The sequence below is a fragment of the Lepidochelys olivacea genome, assembly GCF_965140295.1.
Source record: "Lepidochelys olivacea isolate rLepOli2 genome assembly, chromosome: 9".
NCBI lineage: Eukaryota > Metazoa > Chordata > Testudines > Cheloniidae > Lepidochelys > Lepidochelys olivacea.
Window position 1 is genome coordinate 18,321,219 of NC_140419.1, and position 24,659 is coordinate 18,345,877.

General features: G+C 43.9%; 1 protein-coding gene and 1 long non-coding RNA gene across 4 annotated transcripts in view; one reads left to right on the forward strand and one right to left on the reverse strand.

Annotated features, from left to right (window-relative positions):
* Positions 1-6,697: 6,697 nt before the first annotated feature.
* WDR49 (WD repeat domain 49) overlaps positions 6,698-24,659 on the forward strand; it is a 72,433-nt gene continuing 54,471 nt past the window's right edge. For 2 of the 3 annotated variants that reach the window (XM_084640021.1, XM_084640020.1), the window contains exons 1-3: positions 6,698-6,803; positions 7,131-7,347; positions 22,237-22,677. In XM_084640021.1, the coding sequence (XP_084496147.1) occupies positions 7,189-7,347; positions 22,237-22,677 (600 nt within the window). In that variant the 5' untranslated portion in view covers positions 6,698-6,803; positions 7,131-7,188. Of the gene's footprint in view, positions 6,804-7,130; positions 7,348-22,236; positions 22,678-24,659 lie in introns of those variants that run through there. The other variant, XM_084640022.1, reaches the window with a different exon arrangement.
* Positions 11,711-24,659, reverse strand: part of LOC311526724 — a 45,365-nt gene continuing 32,416 nt past the window's right edge. The window contains exons 3-4 of the long non-coding RNA XR_014713115.1: positions 15,816-15,897; positions 11,711-15,528 (exon numbers count right to left, since the gene is read on the reverse strand). This is a non-coding gene — a long non-coding RNA (uncharacterized lncRNA). The remainder of the gene's footprint in view (positions 15,529-15,815; positions 15,898-24,659) is intronic.

The following is a 24,659-nucleotide window of genomic DNA, read 5'->3' on the forward strand; positions in this document are numbered from 1 at the left end:
AGGATAGGTTGTAGATCCTTAATAATGCGTTGGGGGCTGAAGGTGACGGCTAGTGGCGTTCTGTTATTTTCTTTGTTAGGCCTGTCCTGTAGTAGGTAACTTCTGGGAACTCTTCTGGCTCTATCAATCTGTTTCTTTACTTCTGCAGGTGGGTATTGTAGTTGTAAGAAAGCTTGACAGAGATCTTGTAGGTGTTTGTCTCTGTCTGAGGGGTTGGAGCAAATGTGGTTGTATCGCAGAGCTTGGCTGTAGACGATGGATCGTGTGGTGTGGTCAGGGTGAAAGCTGGAGGCATGCAGGTAGGAATAGCGGTCAGTAGGTTTCCGGTATAGGGTGGTGTTTATGTGACCATTGTTTATTAGCACTGTAGTGTCCAGGAAGTGGATCTCTTGTGTGGACTGGACCAGGCTGAGGTTGGTGGTGGGATGGAAATTGTTGAAATCATGGTGGAATTCCTCAAGGGCTTCTTTTCCATGGGTCCAGATGATGAAGATGTCATCAATATAGCGCAAGTAGAGTAGGGGCTTTAGGGGACGAGAGCTGAGGAAGCGTTGTTCTAAATCAGCCATAAAAATGTTGGCATACTGTGGGGCCATGCGAGTACCCATAGCAGTGCCGCTGATCTGAAGGTATACATTGTCCCCAAATGTGAAATAGTTATGGGTAAGGACAAAGTCACAAAGTTCAGCCACCAGGTTAGCCGTGACATTATCGGGGATAGTGTTCCTGACGGCTTGTTCCGCATGGCTGAGGTTAATATCACTTGCCCCATAACCTCAGCCATGCGGAACGCAATGCCATCCACAGCCTCAGAAACAACTCTGACATCATAATCAAAAAGGCTGACAAAGGAGGTGCTGTTGTCATCATGAATAGGTCGGAATATGAACAAGAGGCTGCTCGGCAGCTCTCCAACACGAGTTTCTACAAGCCATTACCCTATGATCCCACTGAGAGTTACCAAAAGCAACTACAGCATTTGCTCAAGAAACTTCCTGAAAAAGCACAAGATCAAATCCGCACAGACACACCCCTGGAACCCCGACCTGGGATATTCTATCTACTACCCAAGATCCATAAACCTGGAAATCCTGGGCGCCCCATCATCTCAGGCATTGGCACCCTGACAGCAGGATTGTCTGGCTATGTAGACTCCCTCCTCAGGCCCTATGCTACCAGCACTCCTAGCTACCTTCGAGACACCACTGACTTCCTGAGGAAACTTCAATCCATCGGTGATCTTCCTGATAACACCACCCTGGCCACTATGGATGTAGAAGCCCTCTACACCAACATTCCACATCAAGATGGACTACAAGCCGTCAAGAACACTATCCCCGATAATGTCACGGCTAACCTGGTGGCTGAACTTTGTGACTTTGTCCTTACCCATAACTATTTCACATTTGGGGACAATGTATACCTTCAGATCAGCGGCACTGCTATGGGTACCCGCATGGCCCCACAGTATGCCAACATTTTTATGGCTGATTTAGAACAACACTTCCTCAGCTCTCGTCCCCTAAAGCCCCTACTCTACTTGCACTACACTGATGACATCTTCATCATCTCAACCCATGGAAAAGAAGCCCTTGAGGAATTCCACCGTGATTTCAACAATTTCCATCCCACCACCAACCTCAGCCTGGTCCAGTCCACACAAGAGATCCACTTCCTGGACACTACAGTGCTAATAAACAATGGTCACATAAACACCACCCTATACCGGAAACCTACTGACCGCTATTCCTACCTGCATGCCTCCAGCTTTCACCCTGACCACACCACACGATCCATCGTCTACAGCCAAGCTCTGCGATACAACCGCATTTGCTCCAACCCCTCAGACAGAGACAAACACCTACAAGATCTCTGTCAAGCTTTCTTACAACTACAATACCCACCTGCAGAAGTAAAGAAACAGATTGATAGAGCCAGAAGAGTTCCCAGAAGTTACCTACTACAGGACAGGCCTAACAAAGAAAATAACAGAACGCCACTAGCCGTCACCTTCAGCCCCCAACTAAAACCTCTCCAACGCATTATTAAGGATCTACAACCTATCCTAAAGGATGACCCAACACTCTCACAAATCTTGGGAGACAGGCCAGTCCTTGCCTACAGACAGCCCCACAACCTGAAGCAAATACTCACCAACAACCACATACCACACAACAGAACCACTAACCCAGGAACTTATCCTTGCAACAAAGCCCGTTGCCAATTGTGCCCACATATCTATTCAGGGGACACCATCACAGGGCCTAATAACATCAGCCACACTATCAGAGGCTCGTTCACCTGCACATCCACCAATGTGATATATGCCATCATGTGCCAGCAATGCCCCTCTGCCATGTACATTGGTCAAACTGGACAGTCTCTACGTAAAAGAATAAATGGACACAAATCAGATGTCAAGAATTATAACATTCATAAACCAGTCGGAGAACACTTCAATCTCTCTGGTCACGCAATCACAGACATGAAGGTCGCTATCTTAAAACAAAAAAACTTCAAATCCAGACTCCAGCGAGAAACTGCTGAATTGGAATTCATTTGCAAATTGGATACTATTAATTTAGGCTTAAATAGAGACTGGGAGTGGCTAAGTCATTATGCAAGGTAACCTATTTCCCCTTGTTTTTTCCTACCGCTCCCCCCTCCCCCCCAGATGTTCTGGTTTAACTTGGATTTAAACTTGGAGAGTGGTCAGTTTGGATGAGCTATTACCAGCAGGAGAGTGAGTTTGTGTGTGTATGGTGGTGGGGGGTGTGTGTGAGAGAACCTGGATTTGTGCTGGAAATGGCCCACCTTGATTATCATGCACATTGTAGGGAGAGTGGTCACTTTGGATGAGCTATTACCAGCAGGATAGTGAGTTTGTGTGTGTGGTTTTTGGGAGGGGGGTGAGGGGGTGAGAGAACCTGGATTTGTGCAGGAAATGGCCCAACTTGATTATCATGCACATTGTGTAAAGAGTTGTCACTTTGGATGGGCTATCACCAGCAGGAGAGTGAATTTGTGTGGGGGGGTGGAGGGTGAGAAAACCTGGATTTGTGCTGGAAATGGCCCAACCTGATGCTCACTTTAGATAAGCTATAACCAGCAGGACAGTGGGGTGGGAGGAGGTATTGTTTCATATTCTCTGTGTGTATATAAAGTCTGTTGCAGTTTCCACGGCATGCATCCGATGAAGTGAGCTGTAGCTCACGAAAGCTCATGCTCAAATAAATTGGTTAGTCTCTAAGGTGCCACAAGTACTCCTTTTCTTTATATAATAAAGAGTACATATGCAAAATACAATTTTACAGTACTGTATTTTTAATTACAGGGGGGTAATTACAGGGTGTCGTCAGAGCTTGATGTCAATCCAGGAGACAGAGGTGACGGAGAGCTTGGGTGACGGAGAACGAGTCGTAGACGAAGTGGTGGGCTCTCGTTCAGCTCGAGAAGTTGATTGCGTAGTCTCATCTGCTGCTGGTTGTTTTTCCTTGAAAAACATGGTGATCGGCAACTTTCACTGTTGTCTCTTGAGCTGCTCAAACATTTCTTAATATGGTCTCAAATTGTCTGTAATACTAAGTGTGGTTTTGAGGCTTCATTCCACATAGGGATCGTATTCAGAAATTAAATCATTCTTCATTGGCAGGTGCAGCTTCACCAGTAGTCTGCAATTTTTTGAGGTTGAAGCAGTTCCTAAAACTGTTAAGCCAACCTTGGCTGGCTTTGAATTCCTTCTCGTCAGAAGGCTGTTCCTCTTCGGCGGGAGGTTTGGACAGCGCGTAGAGGTGAAGAGCCTTTTCTCGCAATGTGTTGCCATCGCTAGGCACACATTTACGGTTCATGTCTTCCAGCCATAAGTTTAATGCCTTTTCAGTCTTCACTAAAGTCTTATCATGCACCTGGCTCATCATCTCAGCAGTTATTGGAGCACTTGATGCCACGGCTTGACGAATTTCTCTCTCTCAAATCTTGATGGCACGGATTCTAGATTCATTGAGGCCATATTTACACGCCATGTTGGAGACCGATATACCATCTCTCAGTAAGTCCAACACAGCCAGTTTTTCCTGCAGCGTTGGAACAGATCTGTTTCTTCGGTTGAGCACCAGATGAAGTAGTTGTCTTGTGTTTAGGGGCCATGTTGTCCGAAAAATATGTATCTTTAAACACTAGACTCACACTCAGAGCGGCGAGATGCTCACACTATGAGAGGCATGCGGGAACTGAGACCGACTGAGGGAACAGCAGATTCACGTCTCCCATCTCACGCTCACTCCAGGGCATACGCTCCTTGAGTGGAATGGTGGGTGGAATCGCCCACGCTATTTAAAGGTATCTTGTTATTTTTCTTTGCCGAGCACGTATAGTTGAATTCCCATACATTAAATGCGTGTATGATGTGACTCATCTGTACACTGAGATCAAGCAAAGGTGACTGTAATCTGGCTACCACGCTCTCCACAGGAAAGAAAGAGGGTACTATGGAGGATTTAAAGGGACACTTCCAGGTTAAATTTGACCCCGAACTTCAGTTAGGTGAGCATAATCTTCTCAAAAACTAATGGGAATAGTTCCATTGTTTTGTTTAGTTCCAACAAAGACAATTTTTAATAAACCCAAATGCTCCATCACTAGACCAGATTCTCAAGTAACATAAATCAGCTACGAGTTCTGCACAAAACAGAGTATCATAGAATCATAGATTTTAAGGTCAGAAGGGACCAATATGATCGTCTAGTCTGACCTTCTGCACAACACAGGCCACAGAATCTCACCCACCAACTCCTGTAACAAACCCCTAACCTATGCCTGAGCTACTGAAGTCCTCAAATCCTGGTTTAAAGACTTCAAGGTGCAGAGAATCCTCCAGCAAGTGACCCATGTCCCATGCTGCAGAGGAAGGCGAGAAACCGTCATGGCCTCTGAAAATCTGCCCTGGAGGAAAATTCCTTCCCGACCCCAAATATGGCGATCAGCTAAACCCTGAGCATGTGGGCAAGACTCACCAGCCAGACACGCAGGAAGGAATTCTCCATAGTAACTTAGATCCCGCCCCATCTAACATCCCATCACAGGCCATTGGGCATATCTACCGCTAATAGTCGAAGATCAATTAATTGCCAAAATTAGGCTATCCCATCATACCATCCCCTCCATAAACTCATCAAGCTTAATCTTGAAGCCAGATATGTCTTTTGCCTCCACTGCTTCCCTTGGAAGGCTGTTCCAGAACTTCACTCCTCTGATGGTTAGAAACCTTCATCTAATTTCAAGTCTAAGCTTCCTGATGGCCAGTTTATATCCATTTGTTCTTGTGTCCACATTGGTACTGAGCTTAAATAATTCTTCTCCCTCTGTGGTATTTATCCCTCTGATATCTTTATAGATAGCAAAAGAAATTAGATGTTTAAATTTCTTTCCGTTTTAAATGACTAGTTATGGGATTTAGGTCCTAGGAAAGGAAATGTCCTTTTAATTATTCATAATTGGTATTTCAAAGAAATATAGTTCCACTCTTCCAACAACCATGTTTGTGCTTTCTTCAACCCTGCCACTATGTCTGGAACACCCTCCCTGAAGTAATCAGTAAGGGCCCTACCACTTTGTCCTTCAAATCCCTTCTGAAGATCTGTTTTCTGCCTGATGCCTGCAAGAAAACACACAGTTAGACTAACACCCACTTGGCAAAAGTCAGTGTAATTACAAACAAGCAAGTGTATACACACACATATAAAATGCATATAAAATGGTGTATATTTGTTTTTCTCCTTCTTCCCAACCCTGCATATGTTGCTTGTCTGCTCCATCACCAATCCTGCAAAACATATGCATGCAAGAAACTTTTCTTACCATTCATGGACAAGTATTGGCAGGGTTGAGACCTCATAAAGTAGACCCCTGGCAGTAAGTCTCAGAGCTGAGGTCGACTGATTTGCATGTGCAGAGCTCACACTATGGGGCTAAAAATATCAGTGTAAACATTTGGGCTCAGGCTGGAGCCTGGGCTCTAAAACCCTGACCTGGGTTCTGAGACTTGCTGCCTCTTTTTTTGGCGGCGGGGGGGACGGGACAGGACGGGACTAAGGGGACGCTTGCAGCCTTGACATACCCATAGGCTGCATACTCTTTAGGGCAGGGGAACCTGGTCTACCTTTGTGCTTATACAGCACCTTGCACATAGGCATCCCAACCTGATATGGGTCTCCGAGAACTACCGTAATATAATTATGATCTAAACCCAAACATAGGATAAAAGGTCAAATCTTGCCCACTCTTTTTGCCAAGTTGCATCATTTATTACCTGGTGAAACTTCACTGAAATCAATAAGATTGTGCCTGGCAGTGGGCACGATGAGAATTGGCAAGGTCGGACTCCAAATTTGCTGTATACTGTGATGTAAAAGCTGGTTCACTTAAAACAAATCTTATTTTGTAGTATGTAAAAAAGGTCGCTTTGACAGGAGGGCTTTGTAGTGTATTTGATTAAATGGTGCCATTGCCATTCCTTTATAGCTATACTGTACTTCTAGTCATGCTTGCAAATAGCCCTCTTATGCAAACACCTCCATTTTAACCAATAACCAGAGGAGAGAAGGGAGGGAAGCTTAGCTAGCTTTGTATACGTTGCCAGGAAACATTTGTAAGCACCAAGAATAAGGAAAGCAAAGGACTCTGCACATTCCTTTAGTTTAAACTCTTTATTCGAGAGTAAAAAAAGTTGTAGAGCTTACCAAAGTGTTCTGCAAAAATAATGGAGTTATAATCACAACATTAATTATCACAATATTAACGACAAGGTAAGTAAAATGGATTTTCAATAGCTGACTTTCTAATGCGTATTCAGATATCAAATGGAAATGTTTGTACACTTGCTTTCAGTATTAGTTAGTTACAATCCAAGGAAGCCAGGTACACCGTACCTTTTACAGATAGAATGTTGGAGACTATCTTTAATGGTCTGGTATGTTATGAAATAAAATTAAAAGTCAAGAGTTAAAAATGTTTTTATTGCTTTATTTAAATTGACCTTTTCCATCTTGATGTACGTTGTCTCAGAATTTGAGCTATTGGATTTCTACAAAAAAAACTTTAAAAAAAAATAAATAAAATTCTTCTTCTTAAAGGACAAATACTGAGCCAAGTACTCCCCAATGTGCCAGAAGATGTTAAAGTGAATCAAGCATGAGCTACACAAATCTTTCACTTAACGACTTCCAGCCCAGTGCTGGGTGTCTGACCTCAGACAGAACAGAAGACACTGCAGCAATGAAAAATGTTGTGGAACAACTTGAAAACAGACTAAGTATTTATGATTTTATGAAAATGCAGGAGATTTTTATGGTAAGTGAATTTCCTAATTAAAATATTAATTGAAAGGATTTTGAGTTGCGTATCAAGGAAATATAGAAAGCATTTTCAATTGTGTTTATACTGTCATATGGTATCAAGAAAAGCGTGTCTGTGTCTGCATAAGGAAATATAGGATGTAGAAACAGACAAAATTCTGTTAGTTGGGTGTGAATCCAAGATTAGGACAAGAAGCAATGGGCTTAAAGTGCAGCAAGGAAGGTTTAGGTTGGACATTAGGAAAAGCTTCCTAACTGTCAGGGTGCTTAAACGCTGGATAAATTTGCCTAGGGAGATTTTTAAGAGCAGGTTAGACAAACACCTGTCAGGAATGGTCTAGATCAGAGGTGGGCAAACTACGGCCCGCGGGCCACATCCGGCCAGCGGGACCCTCCTACCCTGCCCCTGAGCTCCTGCCCGGGGAGGCTAGTCCCAGCCCCTCCCCTGCTGTTCCCCCCTCCCCTGCAACCTCAGCACGCCGCAGTTGCAGAGTCTGACCCGGTGCTCTGGGCGGCGTGGCTGTAACGTGGAGAGGGGGCGGAGGGTTGGATAGAGGGCAGGAGAGTTCGAGGGGGCGGTGAGTGGTCGGGGGTGCGGATAGGGGTCGGGGCAGTCAGGGGACAGGAAGAAGGGGTGGTTGGATGGGGCAGGGGTTCCAGGGGGCAGTCAGGAATGAGAGGAGGGGTTGGATGGGAGCGAGAAGCAGGGGGGGTTGGATGGGGGTGAGGGCTGGGCCACCCCTGGCTGTTTGGGGAGGCACAGACTCCCGTAACCGGCCCTCCATACAATTTTGGAAACTCGATGTGGCCCTCAGGCCCAAAAGTTTGCTCCCCCCCGGTCTAGATAATACTTAGTCCTGCCATGAGTGCAGGGGACTGGACTAGATGACCTCTCGAGGTCACTTCCAGTCCTGTGATTCTATGATTAGAAATACTAGTCAAGTGAAGAAAAAAAAACACCCAGTAATCAGGAATAATAGGTTACTATCTGGGAAGGGGAAGAGGCAACAATAATCTCACTGCCTAAAAGTGAGGCAATCAAAGAAAGGTTTATCTTTTTTTTCCCAGGACCAGCTTTAAATAAAACTCCTGTACATATTCAACATGACACAATACAACCCTAGCTTTAGGCGAACAAGGGGCCATTCACCTAGCACTATTCTTCAGGAAGCCATGCTGCTTTTCTGTGCAGCCATGACTCAGGCAAATACTGACCACAATTAGAGATGGGCTGAAATCAGAAACTTCGATGATTTCAAACCTCTTCCAGTTTCAGGCAGATTATGTGGCTCAGATTTAAATTCCTGGACTAGAACCCACCCCATCTGTTTTGGTGCTGTGTTGGATCTAGGAGAGGAAGGGGCCTGTTGTCTGGTTGAGATGCGGCCAAAATACCATGAGTAAATGATGGAAGTCATATGAAAATATCCGGTCTCATGAGATTTCTGCCCACTTGGAGCTGAAATATCACAAAAACATCTTGTGATTTTGGGAGTCATTTCATTCAAATCTTGATTTGCTCCTAAATCTGAGCCTATAGGCTGGGGGCAAATTCTGATGTCAGTTACACCAGTGTAAAATTGGAGTATCTCCACTCACTACAGTGGTCTCAGGATTTACAGTTTTTCCAGATTATGTCTGTGTAAATTAAATCAGAATCTGACCCACTTCCTTTTCAGTCTATCTCTAATCATGACATCTGTTGTTGGAGTGCAGTGGCAAAACATTTCCATGAAAAATAATGACACTTGCAATGGCCCAGTTGCCTTGAGAGAGCAAGATAACACTCTTCACTGCTATACAAGGTACCTGGCTTGAGCCCCTGTCCAAGTCACACAGCTGATTAAAAAGGGGCTTTGACATGCATATAAGGGTGTCCCAGTAAATGATCAGATGCAAAATTATGACAAAGACACAGGGATTTAGGAGGTTGAGTGAAGAGGGACCAAAAAGGTTGATGTGGGGGAAAAATAGAGTTGTTCAGACTTACAACTTAGATTCAGTGTTTTCCTGTCCTCAGACAGAATAGCTTTTCTTGATGGTAAATATGTTCTCTTGGGAGGACAGCCCTATTAGCAGTTGCCATCAATAATCTCCACAGGCGCTGCATTCATAAAGCGGAGTCTTAGGGCTTGTCAACACAGTGCGGGAAAGTGCTCTACAGGGGTGTGATTTGTAGAGCTCTCTAACTGCCTCCTGTAGACCCTGCTGGCATGCGCTTTTCAGTAGCTTTTAGTGTGTGCCAGCAGGGTCTACATGGGCCAGTTAGAGCACGCTACAAATCACATCCCTGTAGAGTGCTTCACTGCATCATGTAGACAAGTCCTTATGTAAAACATGGGCTGCATCCATGAAGCAGACACAGAATTAGGAAAGGTGGGCTTGTGCCTTAAAGCACTGGATTGGGATTTGGAAAATCTGGGGTTCATTCTTGGTTCTGAGAGGCTAAATTCATTAAGGTACTCAGATACTACAATTATGAGGGGTGGAGTGAGGGATAAAGTGCTTAGATAGATAAAGTGACAAAGTAGCCCAGAGAAGAGAGGCCTATGACACTGCAAAAGGGAAAATGCCCTTTCTTTTCTTCTTCTTTTTTTTTTTTTGGTACAGTATAATTCTCTTTTCACTTACAGTGGGATATATCTGGAGTAACTCTGGTGAAGTTGGCAGGGATATACCAGTATGAAACTGGTTTAAATGAGGGGAGATTCAGGCCTGATAGCCAAATGTTCTAAACCTACTTGAATAAGCCTCTGTGACACCTGAGCACTGAAGAAAAAAAAATATGAACTGAGTCTTACTTACAGTTTATATACTGCTGTGAGTAATGAATGTTTTTAGGTAAACTGCCCCAGAGCCCAATTTATTTGCACAGAAATGTTTCCTCAATATCTAATTAAGAGTCATGGAATCATAGATTTTAAGGTCAGAAGGGACCATTATGATTGTCTAGTCTGACCTCCTGCACAACACAGGCCACAGAATCTCACCCACCAACTCCTGTAACAAACCCCTAACCTATGCCTGAGCTACTGAAGTCCTCAAATCCCGGTTAAAAGACTTTAAGGTGCAGAGAATCCTCCAGCAAGTGACCCGTGCCCCACGCTGCAGAGGAAGGCGAAAAACCCCCATGGCCTCTGCCAATCTGCCCTGGAGGAAAATTCCTTCCCGACCCCAAATATGGTGATCAGCTAAACCCTGAGCATGTGGACAAGACTCACCAACCAGACACACAGGAAGGAATTCTCTGTAGTAACTCAGATCCAACCCCATCTAACATCCCATCACAGGCCATTGGGCATATCTACCGCTAATAGTCGAAGATCAATTAATTGCCAAAATTAGGCAATCCTATCATATCATCTTCTCCATAAACTTATAAAGCTTAGTCTTGAAGCCAGATATGTCTTTTGCCCCATCTGCTTCCCTTGGAAGGCTGTTCCAGAACTTCACTCCTCTGATGGTTAGAAACCTTCATCTAATTTCAAGTCTAAACTTCCTGATGGCCGGTTTATATCCATTTGTTCTTGTGTCTACATTGGTACTGAGCTTAAATAATTCTTCTCCCTCCATGGTATTTATCCCTCTGATATATTTATAGATAGCAATCATATCTACTCTCAGCCTTCTTTTGGTGAGGCTAAACAAGCCAAGCTCTTTGAGTCTCCTTTCGTAAGACAGGTTTTCCATTCCTCGGATCATCCTAGTAGCCCTTTTCTGTACCTGTTCCAGTTTGAATTCATCCTTCTTAAACTTGGGAGACAAGAACTCCACAGATACCTAAATTAGACTTTTCAAAGAGGAAATATGTTTTGCTCACTTCATTAGATTGTAGATTTTGGCACAGCAGAACTTTATTTTATGAAATACAAGCAATAATACCACCTGAAGATGAAGCTGAGGATCAACCTGTTGACTGCTCTTCTGTGTGGAGGTGCTTCTCATGAACATGCAAGCAACACTGCTGTAATTTCCTGCCAAGATACAGTACGATAATACGGAAGTAGCAGGCATTAGCAGAGTAATGCCCAGGGAAGGTACAACTAAGGCAAAGGAAGCTATTTGTAATCACAGACTTCGTTAGACCCAAATTTAACCACCTGCCTGACACAATGGAATAATTAGATCTCAAAAGCTCGATTTGACCAATCCTCGCTTATTGAGAAGTCAAGTATTACGGGTGACCTCACTCTAGTGCTTCATCTGCAAGGACGTTGAGCCCAGCAGGACATGCTCAGTGATCGCACTACGTGCTTCACAGGGATTAAAAGAACTTGTCTGCTATTGCTCTTCATTTGCCAGTTTACCAGTATCAACACACACAAGAAGATACCACTTTAAATAAACTGTGCATAGCTACCATTTCCCCCCAATGCACAATATACATTGCACGTACAACATGCAAGACAAGGAGACAAGAGACAGACAAGGATGAGGTATAAACATCTTGACAGATCAGAGAGCCTTTATTTAGTGATTGCAACACAAAATTATTTGTGTTAGCTTGACATGATAAAAAGTTGCTTCTGAGCGTAGTTTTTGCTTTTAAGGCAAAAAGCATTTGTGGCCTTTGGGTCTTCGTGTTCAGGGCAGATGGACTGGACTGCATTTGGATCCCCTTCCTGTCTGTAGCTGTGCTGTGCTAGGAAATAGCTTTATAATAGCTTTCAGGGGTATAATTTTTAGTGCAGGCTTCATATTTGTTTCCAGTTGCTCTGCTTTTGTGGCCTTTGAGACTGCTTAAAATTGATGGAGTTCATTTTGTGCAACAAACACCTGAAAACTGCCATTTATTTTCATAGCTGCAGTCACTGTGTGTGTTCAGCCTAAGAACTGCAATTTATATTTCTCTCCAGACTATCGGTCACTGTCCTTTGAGCCTAATTTGGGGAACAAATGGAATGATGCATCACCTAACATGCTTGAGATACATGGACTTTACTATGGGTGTGGTCCAGCTGCAACCAACCATTGTTTCTATTTACCTCCAAACTATGTCCTCAGTGCTGTGTGCTGCAGCCTTATCTGGACACAACCCTCCCATCTCCATCCCCACCCCTGGCATGCCTGTCTAGCTCTCAGCCTGGTTTCTGAAGGGGTCCTCGAGAGGCAGCCTTATATATGGCTTCCACAGTGCTTGCACCAGGGGAATCCCCACACAGCTGGCAGCAGCAAATTCACAGGTCTATGTTGTAGCCATGGGGGCCTGAAGAATGGACTTTCATCTCAAACAGTCCCTTTCAAGTCTTCTTCCTTTGGCAAGAGTCAGCATGGGAGGGTGTGACAAACTGACACTTTCCTGAAATAGCCTGACTGAACTTTACTGAGTTAAGTTAAACCTTACTGAATTTATTTTAATATCTTTAGGGTCCACTGTATTAAAAATGCAATTGGGTATGTGGTAGTGTGTGAATACACCTTTTCTAGGAGACAGACTAATACAATCTGTGGAACTTCAATGGGTTTTTTGGAACAATACCCAGGAAGTGGATTTCCTCGGAGGTACCAGGGGTAAGGGACATGCAAATGGCCCGCTTCGACTCACCCTTTTGAAGCTATTCTCTGGAGAGGAAAACCCATTGTCTACTAATTACCTCTTCCTGGCAACTCCAAATCAAACACCCCTGAACTGTATCAAGGGTGGACTAAGCATTTTATGAGTATGCTTGTTCTGAACTGAAGCTGTGTTGGACTTGTGACTGCAAAGGAAAGCTCTAGGGTGGGATGTTAATGGACAGCTCCTGCCAGAGCACATGTAACAGTTGGGTGATGTCTGGTAAGCTTGTGTAGGTTCTTCTATTGTTTTTAATGTTTTCCATGTAGTGCTTTTACCTTAAGAATAAAATAGGCTTGCATAGAAAAAGCTGTGGGGTGACCATAACTGTGAACAGTCACACTGTTAACCATCTCTGAAGAGAAAGCAAGCAGGCATGCTTGGAGAGCCTCTCTCTGCTGGGATTAATACATGGAAGGCAGGGAATTGTGCAGCCTCGGAATGCCCTGATCAGAAAGGAGAGAGATGTGGATCTTCACCCAAGAAAGGCAATGGCTGGAGTGCTGGAAGCCTGAGAGTGGGTACCCTTGCTTGCTCACTGAGGTGAGATACAGATGCAGTTGCTCTGAACTGACAGAGGGTTTAGGCTTCTTAAACCCCTCAGAATTGCATCTTCCAATCTCATTTGTAGTCAGCCTCATTCTCATTCCTTCAGCCTAAGTTCTCTTTAAAAGTGTACCTTGAGCATGTTGGAGATCACCCCACCATTTGCAGTCATCTTGTTCTCAACTGCTGCAAGACTGCAACTTGCTGGGATCATCCAAGTATCTTCTTATTTGTGACAAAATCAAACCAACTGCTGTTAAAAATACACTGTAACTTTTGACACCTGTTTTAAAAAAACTTTAAAAAACCTATTTAGTTTCCTCTCCTCAGATGTTAATGGCCATGTTTCTGCTCCAAATAACAGAGATATCATCACTACTGCATTTATCATTCTTATCTTAGTTGTCACACAGCATCCTGCCACCCAGACAGAGGCCCTGAAGATGCTGAAATGCCATCGATGCAAAACCTATCTGGTGTGTGACTTCTTCGGCTATAGAACCTTCCGATGTCAACCAACAGCCCAGATAGATAAAACTATTCACCTATAGTTCCCCAGATTCTCCTTCTTCCCTTTTTTAAAGATGGGCCCTATATTTGCCTTTTTCCAAACGTCCGGCACCTCCCTCCATCACCACAAGTTTTCAAAGATAATAGCCAATGGCTCTACAATCACATCAGCCAACTCCCTCAGCACCCTTGGATGCATTGTATCTGGCCCCATGGACTTATGCATGTCCAGCTTTTCTAAATAGTCCTTAACCTGTTCTTTCACCACAGAGGGCTGCTCACCTCCTCCCCATACTGTGATGCCCAGTGTAGCAGTCTGGGAACTGACCTTGTCTGAGAAGACCGAGGCAAAAAAAGCATTGAGTACTTCAGCTTTTTCCACATCATCTGTCACTAGGTTGCATCCCCCATTCAGTAAGGGTCCCACACTTTCCCTGACCACCTTTGTGTTGCTAATATACCTGTAGAAACCCTTCTTGTTCCCTTCATATCCCTTGCTAGCTGCAACGCAAATTGTGCTTTGGCCTTCCTGATTACACCCCTGCATGCTCGAGCAATATTTTTATACTCCTCCCATGTCATCTGTCCAAGTTTCCACTTCTTGTAAGCTTCTTTTTTTTTTGTTTAAGCTCACCAAAGATTTCTGTGGTCTCTGGTTGCCTGCCTTATTTGCTATTCTTTCTGCACATCAGAATGCAGGTTTGTTCCTGCACCCTCAATTAGGCTTCTTTAAAATACAGTGAGCTCTCCTGGATTCCTTTCCCCCTCATATTAGCCTTGCAGGGGATCCTGCCTATCAGTTCCCTGAGGGAGTCAAAGTCTGCTTTTCTGAAGTCCAGGGTCTGTATTCTGCTGCTCTCCTTTTTTCCTTTTGTCAGGATCCTGAACTCAACCATCTCATGGTCACTGCTGCCCAGGTTGCCACCCACTTCTACTTCCCCTACCAATTCTTCCCTGTTTGTGAGCAGCAGATCAAGTGGAGCATGGCCGATAGCTGGTTCCTCCAGCACTTGCACTAGGAAGTTGTCCCCAACACTCTCCAAAAACTTCCTGGATTGTCTGTACAGTGCTGTATTGCTCTCCTAGCGGATGTCAGGATGATTGAAGTTCTCCATGAGAACCAGGGCCTGTGCTCCGGAAACTTCTGTTAAGTCAAGTTCAGGAAAATGGTCTTTTCCTGCAATTACATTCTTCTTCAGGTGCTTGCTTATGTCCATTCCACTCCACGGACAGGGAGGCCATTTGCTTGTTGGACTTCTGTGTGAAACACTACATCCACCTTGAAGCTTCCCACTTCCTGGGAGCCCAGAACGCTCTGGCAGATCACCTCATCAGGTCTTTCTCTTCTCACCACAAGTGGTCCCTTCATCCAGAAGTGACCAGATCATCTTCCAGAGGTGGGGGTTCCCCTTGTAGACCTGTTCGCAACCAAGCATAACAGGAAATGTCAGCAGTTTTGCTTTCTACGCAGTCATAGCAGGCTCTCTCTCAGATGCCTTCTTACTACCATGGACAGAGCTCCTGTTCTATGTATTTCTGCCCATTCTTCTGGTGCACAAGGTCCTTCTGAAAGTCAAGCAGGACAAAGCAAGGGTTATTCTTATAGCCCTTGCATAGCTGTGACAACGATGGTTCGGCATGCTGCTGGATCTGCCAGTAGCATCCCCGCTGCTGCTCCCACCCCTCCTGGACCTGACTTCGCAAGATCATGGCTGCTTGCTCCACCCGAACCTCAGGGCCATCCCCCTGACCATATGGAAGCTCCATGGTTGAACCTGGTGGAGCAGACATGTTCAGAACAAATCTGCCAACCCTTGCTAGGTAGTAGGAAATGGTCCACTAGAGTGACTTACCTAGCCAAATGGGAGCGTTTTTCTGTGTGGCCTCTCACAAACTTGGTCACCCCTCCAGTTGGTGTTGGAATACCTGCTCCATCTGAAACAACAGGGCCTAGCCATTTCATCGATCAAGGTGCATCTGGCAGCAATCTCAGCCTTCCACCCTCCAATGGATGGTAGGTCGGTCTTCTCACATGAAAAGTCCATTTGCTTTCTCAAGGGGTTAGAGAGACTTTACCCTCAAATTCAGAAACCTATCCCACCTTGGGACCTAAACCTGGTCCTCTCAAGACTCATGGGCCCTCCCTTTAAGCCAGTGGCATTGTGCCCTCAGTTGTCTTTCTCCTGGAAGGTTGGCTGCCTAGTAGCGAATACTTCATCCAGGAGGGTCTCAGAAATCAGAGCCCTTCTGTCAGATCCTCCCATATACAGTGTTCTTTAAGGACAAGGTTCAACTGCCCCCTCTCCTCCCCCCCAAATGTTCCTCTCAAAGGTGGTCTAGTAGTTTCATAATAATCAGGCTATTTTCCTACCCATTTTCTTCCCAAAACTGCACAAGCATGCAGAGGAGCAGAGTCTCCACATGCTGGACCTGCCCTGGTCTTCCACGCTGAGAGAACCAAGCTAGTCTGTAAATCCATGCAGCTCTTTGTGGCAGTAGCAGACAGGACGAAAGGCCTACTGGTTTCAACCCAGAGAATTTCATCCTGGATCACTTTCTGCATTTGTATGTGCTTTGAGAAGGTGGTGTCCCACCTCTTGCCATCTTGAAAGCCCTATCGATGGAAGCTCAGGCTTGGCTCTGGCGGGGCTTCGGATGTAAGGGGCAGGGCTGAGGGCTAGCCTCCCCCAGCTGGTGGTTCACACGCCGCCCATGCTTCAAAGACTGTGTTATCCCAGACTCTTAGGCAGAAAACCATCCAGAAAATAATATAATTGAAATTTTAATAAACAAGTGAAACCACTGATGTGGGATGGAAGGTTGGAGGGGTTTGTTTTTTTCCATCAACCTGCAGACTAGTTACATGCTGTCTGCCTCCTTACAATCTTTCATTAACATACCATATTCAGTGGATGGTGAAAATAGTGGAGGAGTAAGATAGACTGGTGCATCTGTTCTGGAGCAACATATCAATCTACTTGAGAGGCTTTTCACAGTAGCTGGCAGTGATTCTGCTGTACATTTTCATTAAAAGTATATTTAGTAGTTGAATCAAATTGACCAGAGAAGCACAGAATCAAAAGATGGGGGAAAATAAAAGGAAGGTATATCAATAGAGGGAGTACAGAAGAATCCTTCTCACTGGGGCACCTCAGTAGACAATTTATCCTGATTAAGGCTCTGATTCTGGAAACACTTAAGCTCATGTAACTATTCATTTGCTTAAAATTGAGCATGTGCCTATGAGTTTGCAGGATCAGGGCCTAAGAGCTGTGCCTATTAAAAATGAAAAATCTTGAAATAAAAGACTCCAGTGAACCTTTTTTTTTCAAAAAAATCTTTATATTCAATGCTCTTTAAATAAAGCATGCTTAGCTCTCTCTCTGTACTGCATCTTTAAATTTCTAAGCCGTGTGATTCTCTGCAGGGATGGCTGATATTCTGAGAGTCCTAGGCTAAAAAAGGAGCAAACTCTTTCTCATGTCACATTTTAACATCTCAGTGAATTGAGATCAAATTGGGTAAATACAAAACATATCCCTGGAGATGGCTGTCTCATTTACATGGCAATGTCTTGATGCTGAACACATCACAGTGGGAAAATGTTAAATTAGCTCCTGAATTAATATTACATTAAGATGTAAATATATGATGCTGGGAAATGCAAGATTGGGAATGGGTATAGAACTTTTCATTTCTAAGCTGCTGCTATCAATCCTCCCCAGGTTGAGAGCGTAACCATCTGAGGGATGTTAGGTATCCCAATGAGATTCTCAAGGTGTGCATGAGGGGGGACTCAGCCCTGTTTCTGATGGACAACTGTTCACCACACAGGGCTGGCCTTACCATAAGGCGAACTGAGGTGGCCGCCTCAGGTGCCAGACTGGGGGGGGGGGGAAACCACTAGGACCCAGAATGTAGAAAATTGTGTCTGCTGCTGGTGCATCTGTATTCTCTCTGCTTGAGATGCACAGAGATGGTGGAGTGCTGTGCTGGAGGAAGGAGGGCACAAGAGACATAACAGGCAGGCAGGAGAAAAGGTGAGAGGGAATAACAGAAAGCAGCAGGAGCTGCAGGGAGAGAGAGGAGGAGGAGCCTCTTATGTATCTCTCTAGCACCCCCAGGAGCCTGGACTGATTAACACCAGCTTCGCAGGGAGCTGCCTGTTTCCTGCTGCTTCCCTGAACCCACTTGAGGAGAACAGGCAGTCAATTGAAGTAGTAGGAGCCAGTTAGGCCCTTAAGACGCTGATATCTTCCCTCACTAAGGCCCTGCTACCAGCCTGCTTATTTGTCCCCTTCAGTTGAGTGTTGAGAGCCACTATAGCTGGCACAGAACAGCAGTCATGAGTAAAAGAAGAAAACGCACCTCTGGGGCAGCATTCAGAAAAAGAAAGAAAGCAAAGGAAGCTTTTCTATCTAAGCAGGAAGGACCTCTCCTGAGATACATAGACACAAATGTACACGGCGAGCCTTCTGGCCCCAGTGAGGATGTGAGTGGTGAGGAGATGCCTGATCTTCCAGTTAGTCAGAGTGCAGGTGACCAGGCAGCTACTGCAGCATCCATATCTCCATCTCAAATGGATGCAACCATGCACATTCCTGAAGAAAAGTGTAGATCAGAGAAGAGTGTGGTGGAGGTGCAAGAAACAGCTGCTGCTGAGTTTAGTTCCTTAAGTCTAGATGATCCAGGACTGTAGACCCACTTGAGCAGTAGCCTGAGGGACTTCCTTGTACTGCGTGGACCACAGCAAGTGAAAAACTTCATGTTCCCCAAAGAAAATGAAAATAGAAGTTTCCATCCAACACATTACTGGCATGAAATCCCCAGTGGTGACAAAGTGGAGAGGCCATGGCTTATGTACTCAAAACCCAAAATGCTGCATACTGTTTTTGTTGCAAACTCTTCCAGTCTAATGTTCCAGCCACACTGGGTTCTACAGGAACAAAGGACTGGAAAAATCTGGCTAGAAATCTGGCATGCCATGAGAAGGCATAATATCACCAGAGAGCATTCCATAGGTGGAAAGAGTTTGAGATGAGACTAAGGTTAAAGGCCATCATAGATGATCAGCATCAAGAGAAGATTGCATCAGTCTCTTTATTGGCAAAATGTTCTGAAAAGGCTCATTGCCATTGTGAGAATGCTTGCTACCCAAAACCTAGCACTGCATGGCACTTCAGATCAGCTGTATGTGTCAAACAATGGAAACTTCCTTAAAATTATGGAGCTGATGGCTGAGTTTGATGCTGTACTCCAGGAGCATCTAAGAAGAGTCACCACCCAAGAAATGTACACACACCACTACCTTGGAAAAACCATTCAAAATGAGATCGTACAGTTACTGGCAACAAAAGTCAAACAGAAGATTGTGGCAGATCTGAAGTCAGCAAGATATTTCTCTGTTATTCTGGACTGCACACCTGACATCAGCCATATGGAACAAATTACTTTAATGGTGTGTTTTGTAACAACAACAGAACCTAGTGAAAATGTTCCTGCAATGGTGACTGTCAGAGAGCATTTTCTAGAATTTTCTAGAATTTATTGACATTGATGATACTAAAGGAGCTGGTATGACAAATGTGCTTCTTAAAAAGCTGGAAGATACGGGAATTGTGATAGCTGACATGAGAGGTCAGGGCTATGATATTGGTGCCAACATAAGAGGAAAGAACAGAGGAGCGCAGACACGGATCCAAGAGTTAAACCCTTGAGCGTATTTTTGTCCCATGCAGTTCTCATTCATTGAACTTGGGGGTCAGTGATGCAGCGTCAGCTTCTAGTGAGGCTGCTGGATTTTTTAATGTAATTCCAAGCATCTATGTATTTTTCTCTGCATCACCTCATCGATGGCAAATTTTGAAGCAACATTTGGGAACATCCTCTCTGACACTGAAACCACTGAGTTCCACACGATGGGAAAGTTGAGTGGAGGCGATAAAGCCTATCAAACACCAAATTGGGAAAGTAGATGATGCCATAGTTGCCATTATGGAGGATAATGGTATGACGGGAACTGTTTGTAGGAGAACAGTGGAATCACCAGAAATATACATAACTTCAAATTTCTGTGTGGCTTAGTGTTGTGGCATGACACACTGTTTGAAATAAATGTTGTAAGCAAGAGACTCCAAGGTGTTGACCTTGCTATATCTGGAGCAATGGAACAAATGGACAAAGCAAAGTCATACCTACAGTCTTACCGGTCAGATGAGGGATTTCAAAACGTTCTGAAGAGTGCACAGAAGTTGGCAGAGGAACTTGACACTGAAGCTATTTTCCCACCCATTCAAAAATACAAAAATCACTGAAGAAGATGACATTTTGATTACGAGGCATGGGATAATCCCATAAGAGACCCCAAGCAACAATTCAAAGTGGAATTTTTTTAACCAGGTGCTAGATTGTGCAATACAGTCAGCTGAAGAATGTTTCATGCAGCTCAAGGAACAGCAGTATATTTGGGATGTTGTATGATATTCCAAAACGCCTCACTATACCTGAAGAAGACCTACACCATCAATGAAGGGCACTAGAGACAGTGTTGACACATGATGACATGCACAATATTGATTCAAGTGATTTAGGCGATGAACTGAAAGCCTTTTCAAGATACATTTCAGCAGGATTAACGCCAAAGGCTGTTCTGGAATATATGTGCACAGATAAGATGACCACTGTCTTTCTAAATGCTTTTGTTGCTCTGCTCATACTTCTAACACTTCCTGTAACAGTTGCCAGTGGAGAACGCAACTTCTCCACGCTGAAGTTAATAAAAACACATCTATGCTCCACAATGACACAGGAGAGGCTGGTCGGCCTTGCAGCCATCTCAGCAGAGCATGAGCTGGTCCAGACTGTTGACCTTCAGCAGGAAGCAGTTCAAATCTTTGCAACCAAGAAGGCACGGAAAGCACCACTTTGATTATTCAAACCGATAAAAATGCCAGTGTTTACTATGCAGACAAGAAAAGTTACATTTGCTGTTCAGGCGTTTGAAAGTTAAGTGTTACTTAAAATTTTTGAACAAGGCATTTTAAGTTGTTAGTTCTCTTTTATTGGGGTAGGTAGCAGAGCAGTACCAAGAGAGGAGTAGAACAGGAAGAAGGCAGAATTGAGACCTCTCAAAGTTTTGGCCCAAGCGAGGGGACATGGGGGCATCATTTGAGCTCCCTGCCTCAGGTGCCAAAATGTTGTGGGCTGGCCCTGTCACCTCATCACCATTGCAAAGGTGCTGGTCATCCAGAACTCCTACTGCCCTCACTGTGGGCACGGTGCAGCACTTTTGAAAATCAGGCCACAAAAGTGGAGATCCCTGTTCTCCTACACAAAAGTAAAATAAAAGTTCCTGTGTCAATACAAGATAATTTGCATTCTAGGATAGAGTGTCATTGATGTGAGACATGGAAAAACAAGATAGGTAACAAAGAAATACTAATGGGATGCAAATAGGAGAAATAATTAAACCTGATTTTCCACAAAGTAACGAATTTACTTTTTCTTTTCATTTCTTTTATCTTTTTTACTTAATATAAAAACGGATGTGTCAGCATCTGCTTGTTTTTTCAGTAACTAATTGCAATAGTGAGCTTGCATGAGGTATTGCATTCAGAGCCTTTTTTAAAAAAAAATGTAAGTACACTTAATTTGATGGCATGAGCAAATGAATGGACTCAGAAAAAATTTGCAGAGTTGACTGAATGGCTCAGGAGATTAGTAATAAGATGCAGAGCCTTCCAGCCAAGTTCACCAGGTCAAATCCAGCCCAGTGACTAAAAATCACTACTATCTGACAGCTATTCAATAGTCCGTATGCAAAGAGGTTTTGGTCACAGGGGTCCACAGTTTAAAATAAAATGCACCATTGCAACTTTGTTATCAATCTCAGCAGAATTTTCTTTTGGGGGGGGGTGATGGGTGATATTCATCCCTGTGCAGAGAGCCACAAGGGTTAAGTGGTGCATGTGGCCTTGTGTTTGGTCCTCTGCACAAAGGAAAATTTTATCCTGGCTGTCTAGAGAACTTTGACTCCAGGGCTGTCAATCTGGTGTGTTATACAGATATTTCATTGTTAAAATATCTACATGACCCTCTTGTGAAGGGGCAGACTCCTTTGATCAGGTTTTGTAAAATAGTTCATTATTACAAACTGAATGTGCCTTTAGATACACGGGTAAGATTACCACTTGGTCTGTGGCAAATCCATGTTTTTGCTTGTTAGCAAGGGGGCACCAGTGCAACTACTGTTGTCTCACTCTGTCCTTTTTGAAGTCTCCAGGTTTAAATGGAAGAGTGGTCATGACTAGAGAAGAGTTCACAGAGCAGATGTGTGCAGTGATCAGACCAAGTACTAAAGAAGAATTTGGTGAGATGTTTGATAAGATAGATTTGACCCGAGATGGTATCATTGACTGGGACAAAGTGACCTCTTTCATGCTCTTAGACCTTAATGAGAAGGATGAACGAATGAGATCATCAGTCATTCCCCAGTGGAAGAATCTCCGACTTCTTTCACCCATCCACAAAGATATAATTCAAAAAGTAACTTTTTTGAAAGGCTCCAGCTGTTACCTGACTGTAAGTAGAAATGGATTGCTGGGAGTCTGGGGAGAAAACTTAAAGCTACAGAGAACTCTGCAGGTTACTACAGAAGCTATCAAACTGAAAGATCTCTGGGTGACAACGCTGGTCTCGCTAGCAAATGTAAACAAGGTATAAAACCCCCTTTTTAAAAAGTCTGTTAGTACTTGTAAAATATGAAATTGATAACCGCTGAAGTTCTCTGGTTATTCGCCAGACCGGTACAGCATGAGGAATGATGAAGACTATTGCACTTTTGCCAGGTGGTGAATGTCAGCCAAAAGTGCTGGGTTCAAAGTCTGTAGAATCCCTCTTGGCAAATAAGTAAACCAGCACCCAGAAACCAGGGGAAACTAAATGCACCTCCCTGGGTGCCTTTAAGAGGCAAAACTTCCACACATTCAAACACTTAGACTGTGCAGAAACAAGGACATCTTTATTAAGGGAAAGGCACACAGTCATAAGCTTGGAAAAACATAGCAACAAAATAGATGTATAGATAAGGAGTAAAATATCCACCCCTTCCAGTAGCTTTGGCAGTAACTCTGGGTAACTCCCTTGCCACCCAGCTTACACAGTTAAATAAGGAAGTTCCCACTCATGTCATTAGGTCCTGGGGTATCTTCTGTGACCTTCAGAGAGTCAGACACCCCCTCTTTTAAATCTTATTCCAGTCCCATTCACTCTTATGGCCCACCCCAAAACTGCCATCCTTAGGTCAAGGAGAGTTTGAAAGGGCTCCCTTTACAGGGTCTTAGATCAGCTAGAAAGGGCACTGTTTAAAAGCAGTAGTATTCCCTCCCCATATCTACACCTTGCTGAGAGTTGAACGTGCTTCCTTGTTGCTTTCAACCCATGTTATCCCAAAAACTGAGAGACCATAACTAGTCCTGGTCTATACTACAAACTTATGTTGGTGTAACTACATCATTCAGGGGTATGGAAAATCCACACTCCTGAGCAGTGACACTCGCCAAACTCCTGGTGTAGACAGAGCTTTGCTGATGGGAGGGCTTCTCCCCTTAACATAGCAATTGCCTCTTGGGGAGGTGGAGTACCCATGTTAATGGGAGAAGCTCTCCTGTCAGCACAGATAGCTTCTTTGCTAAGTGCTAGAGTGGCGCAGCTGAATTGCTGCAGTGCTGTAAGTGTAGACAAGCCATATATCCCTGAACACTAACAATGGACTAGCCACATACTTTATATTAAATGAAGCTCCATGTGGTTACTTTGTCTAAGAATGATATCCCCTAATAAAGCTTAGCGACATTTGTAAAGTCAGGTGTTAAGAGGATAGCAGCTTCAATGCTCAGATACCGGTAGGATCTGTAAGAGTTTGAAAGTCAGTCACTGGATTTGCATGCGGTACATTCAGATGTGTTTTAACTAGTTACCGTATCTTTACTAGGGCTGGATGAACAATTTACACTTTTCAGAGAAATTGTAACCTTTTGTTCAGTTCCTAAATTGTCAGAACACATTGCAACTTTCTCACTTTTAATCTTTAGTCAAAATGATACATTAGATCATATTTGCAAACAAACCTTGGTTCATAGTTCATTTGCTCAGTTTGTTGCAAGTATTTGATATTAAAAAAATTGAAGCTGTTTTGATTGGACACATCGGTCACTTGATGGGGGCAGATCCCCTGCTACATTCAGCTCCCACTGGTACAACATAATGTGCAACTCTCTCAAGGAGCCAGTTATGGCTCCCTGATTCTGTGCCTTGGTCTAAGCACAGGTTAGCACAGGGATATAGGGACCTTATACTGACTGGGAATAGCCTGAACACAGAGTTTTACTGAGAGGAAGTTTCCAGACTTTTGAATCTTCCCTATCCTCATACATTTTTGCTACCTGCCCTGGCTGGATGAGAGTAACTCTTAGCATCACGTTTGCATAATCTTAATACTTACAATTTTGAATTTAAAGTTCAATTTTGGAATGAACATTCCTGCCAGCCAGTTTGATTGCTAGAATTCCGAAAGGTAACCTAAAGGAGTTTTAAATGTAGGCTGTAATGTTCCAGAAAATAATTGGAGATTCTTTGTTGCAAATTTGTCTTCCTATAATTTTGACCAGTTCATTAAAGATTATATATACAATCTGTCC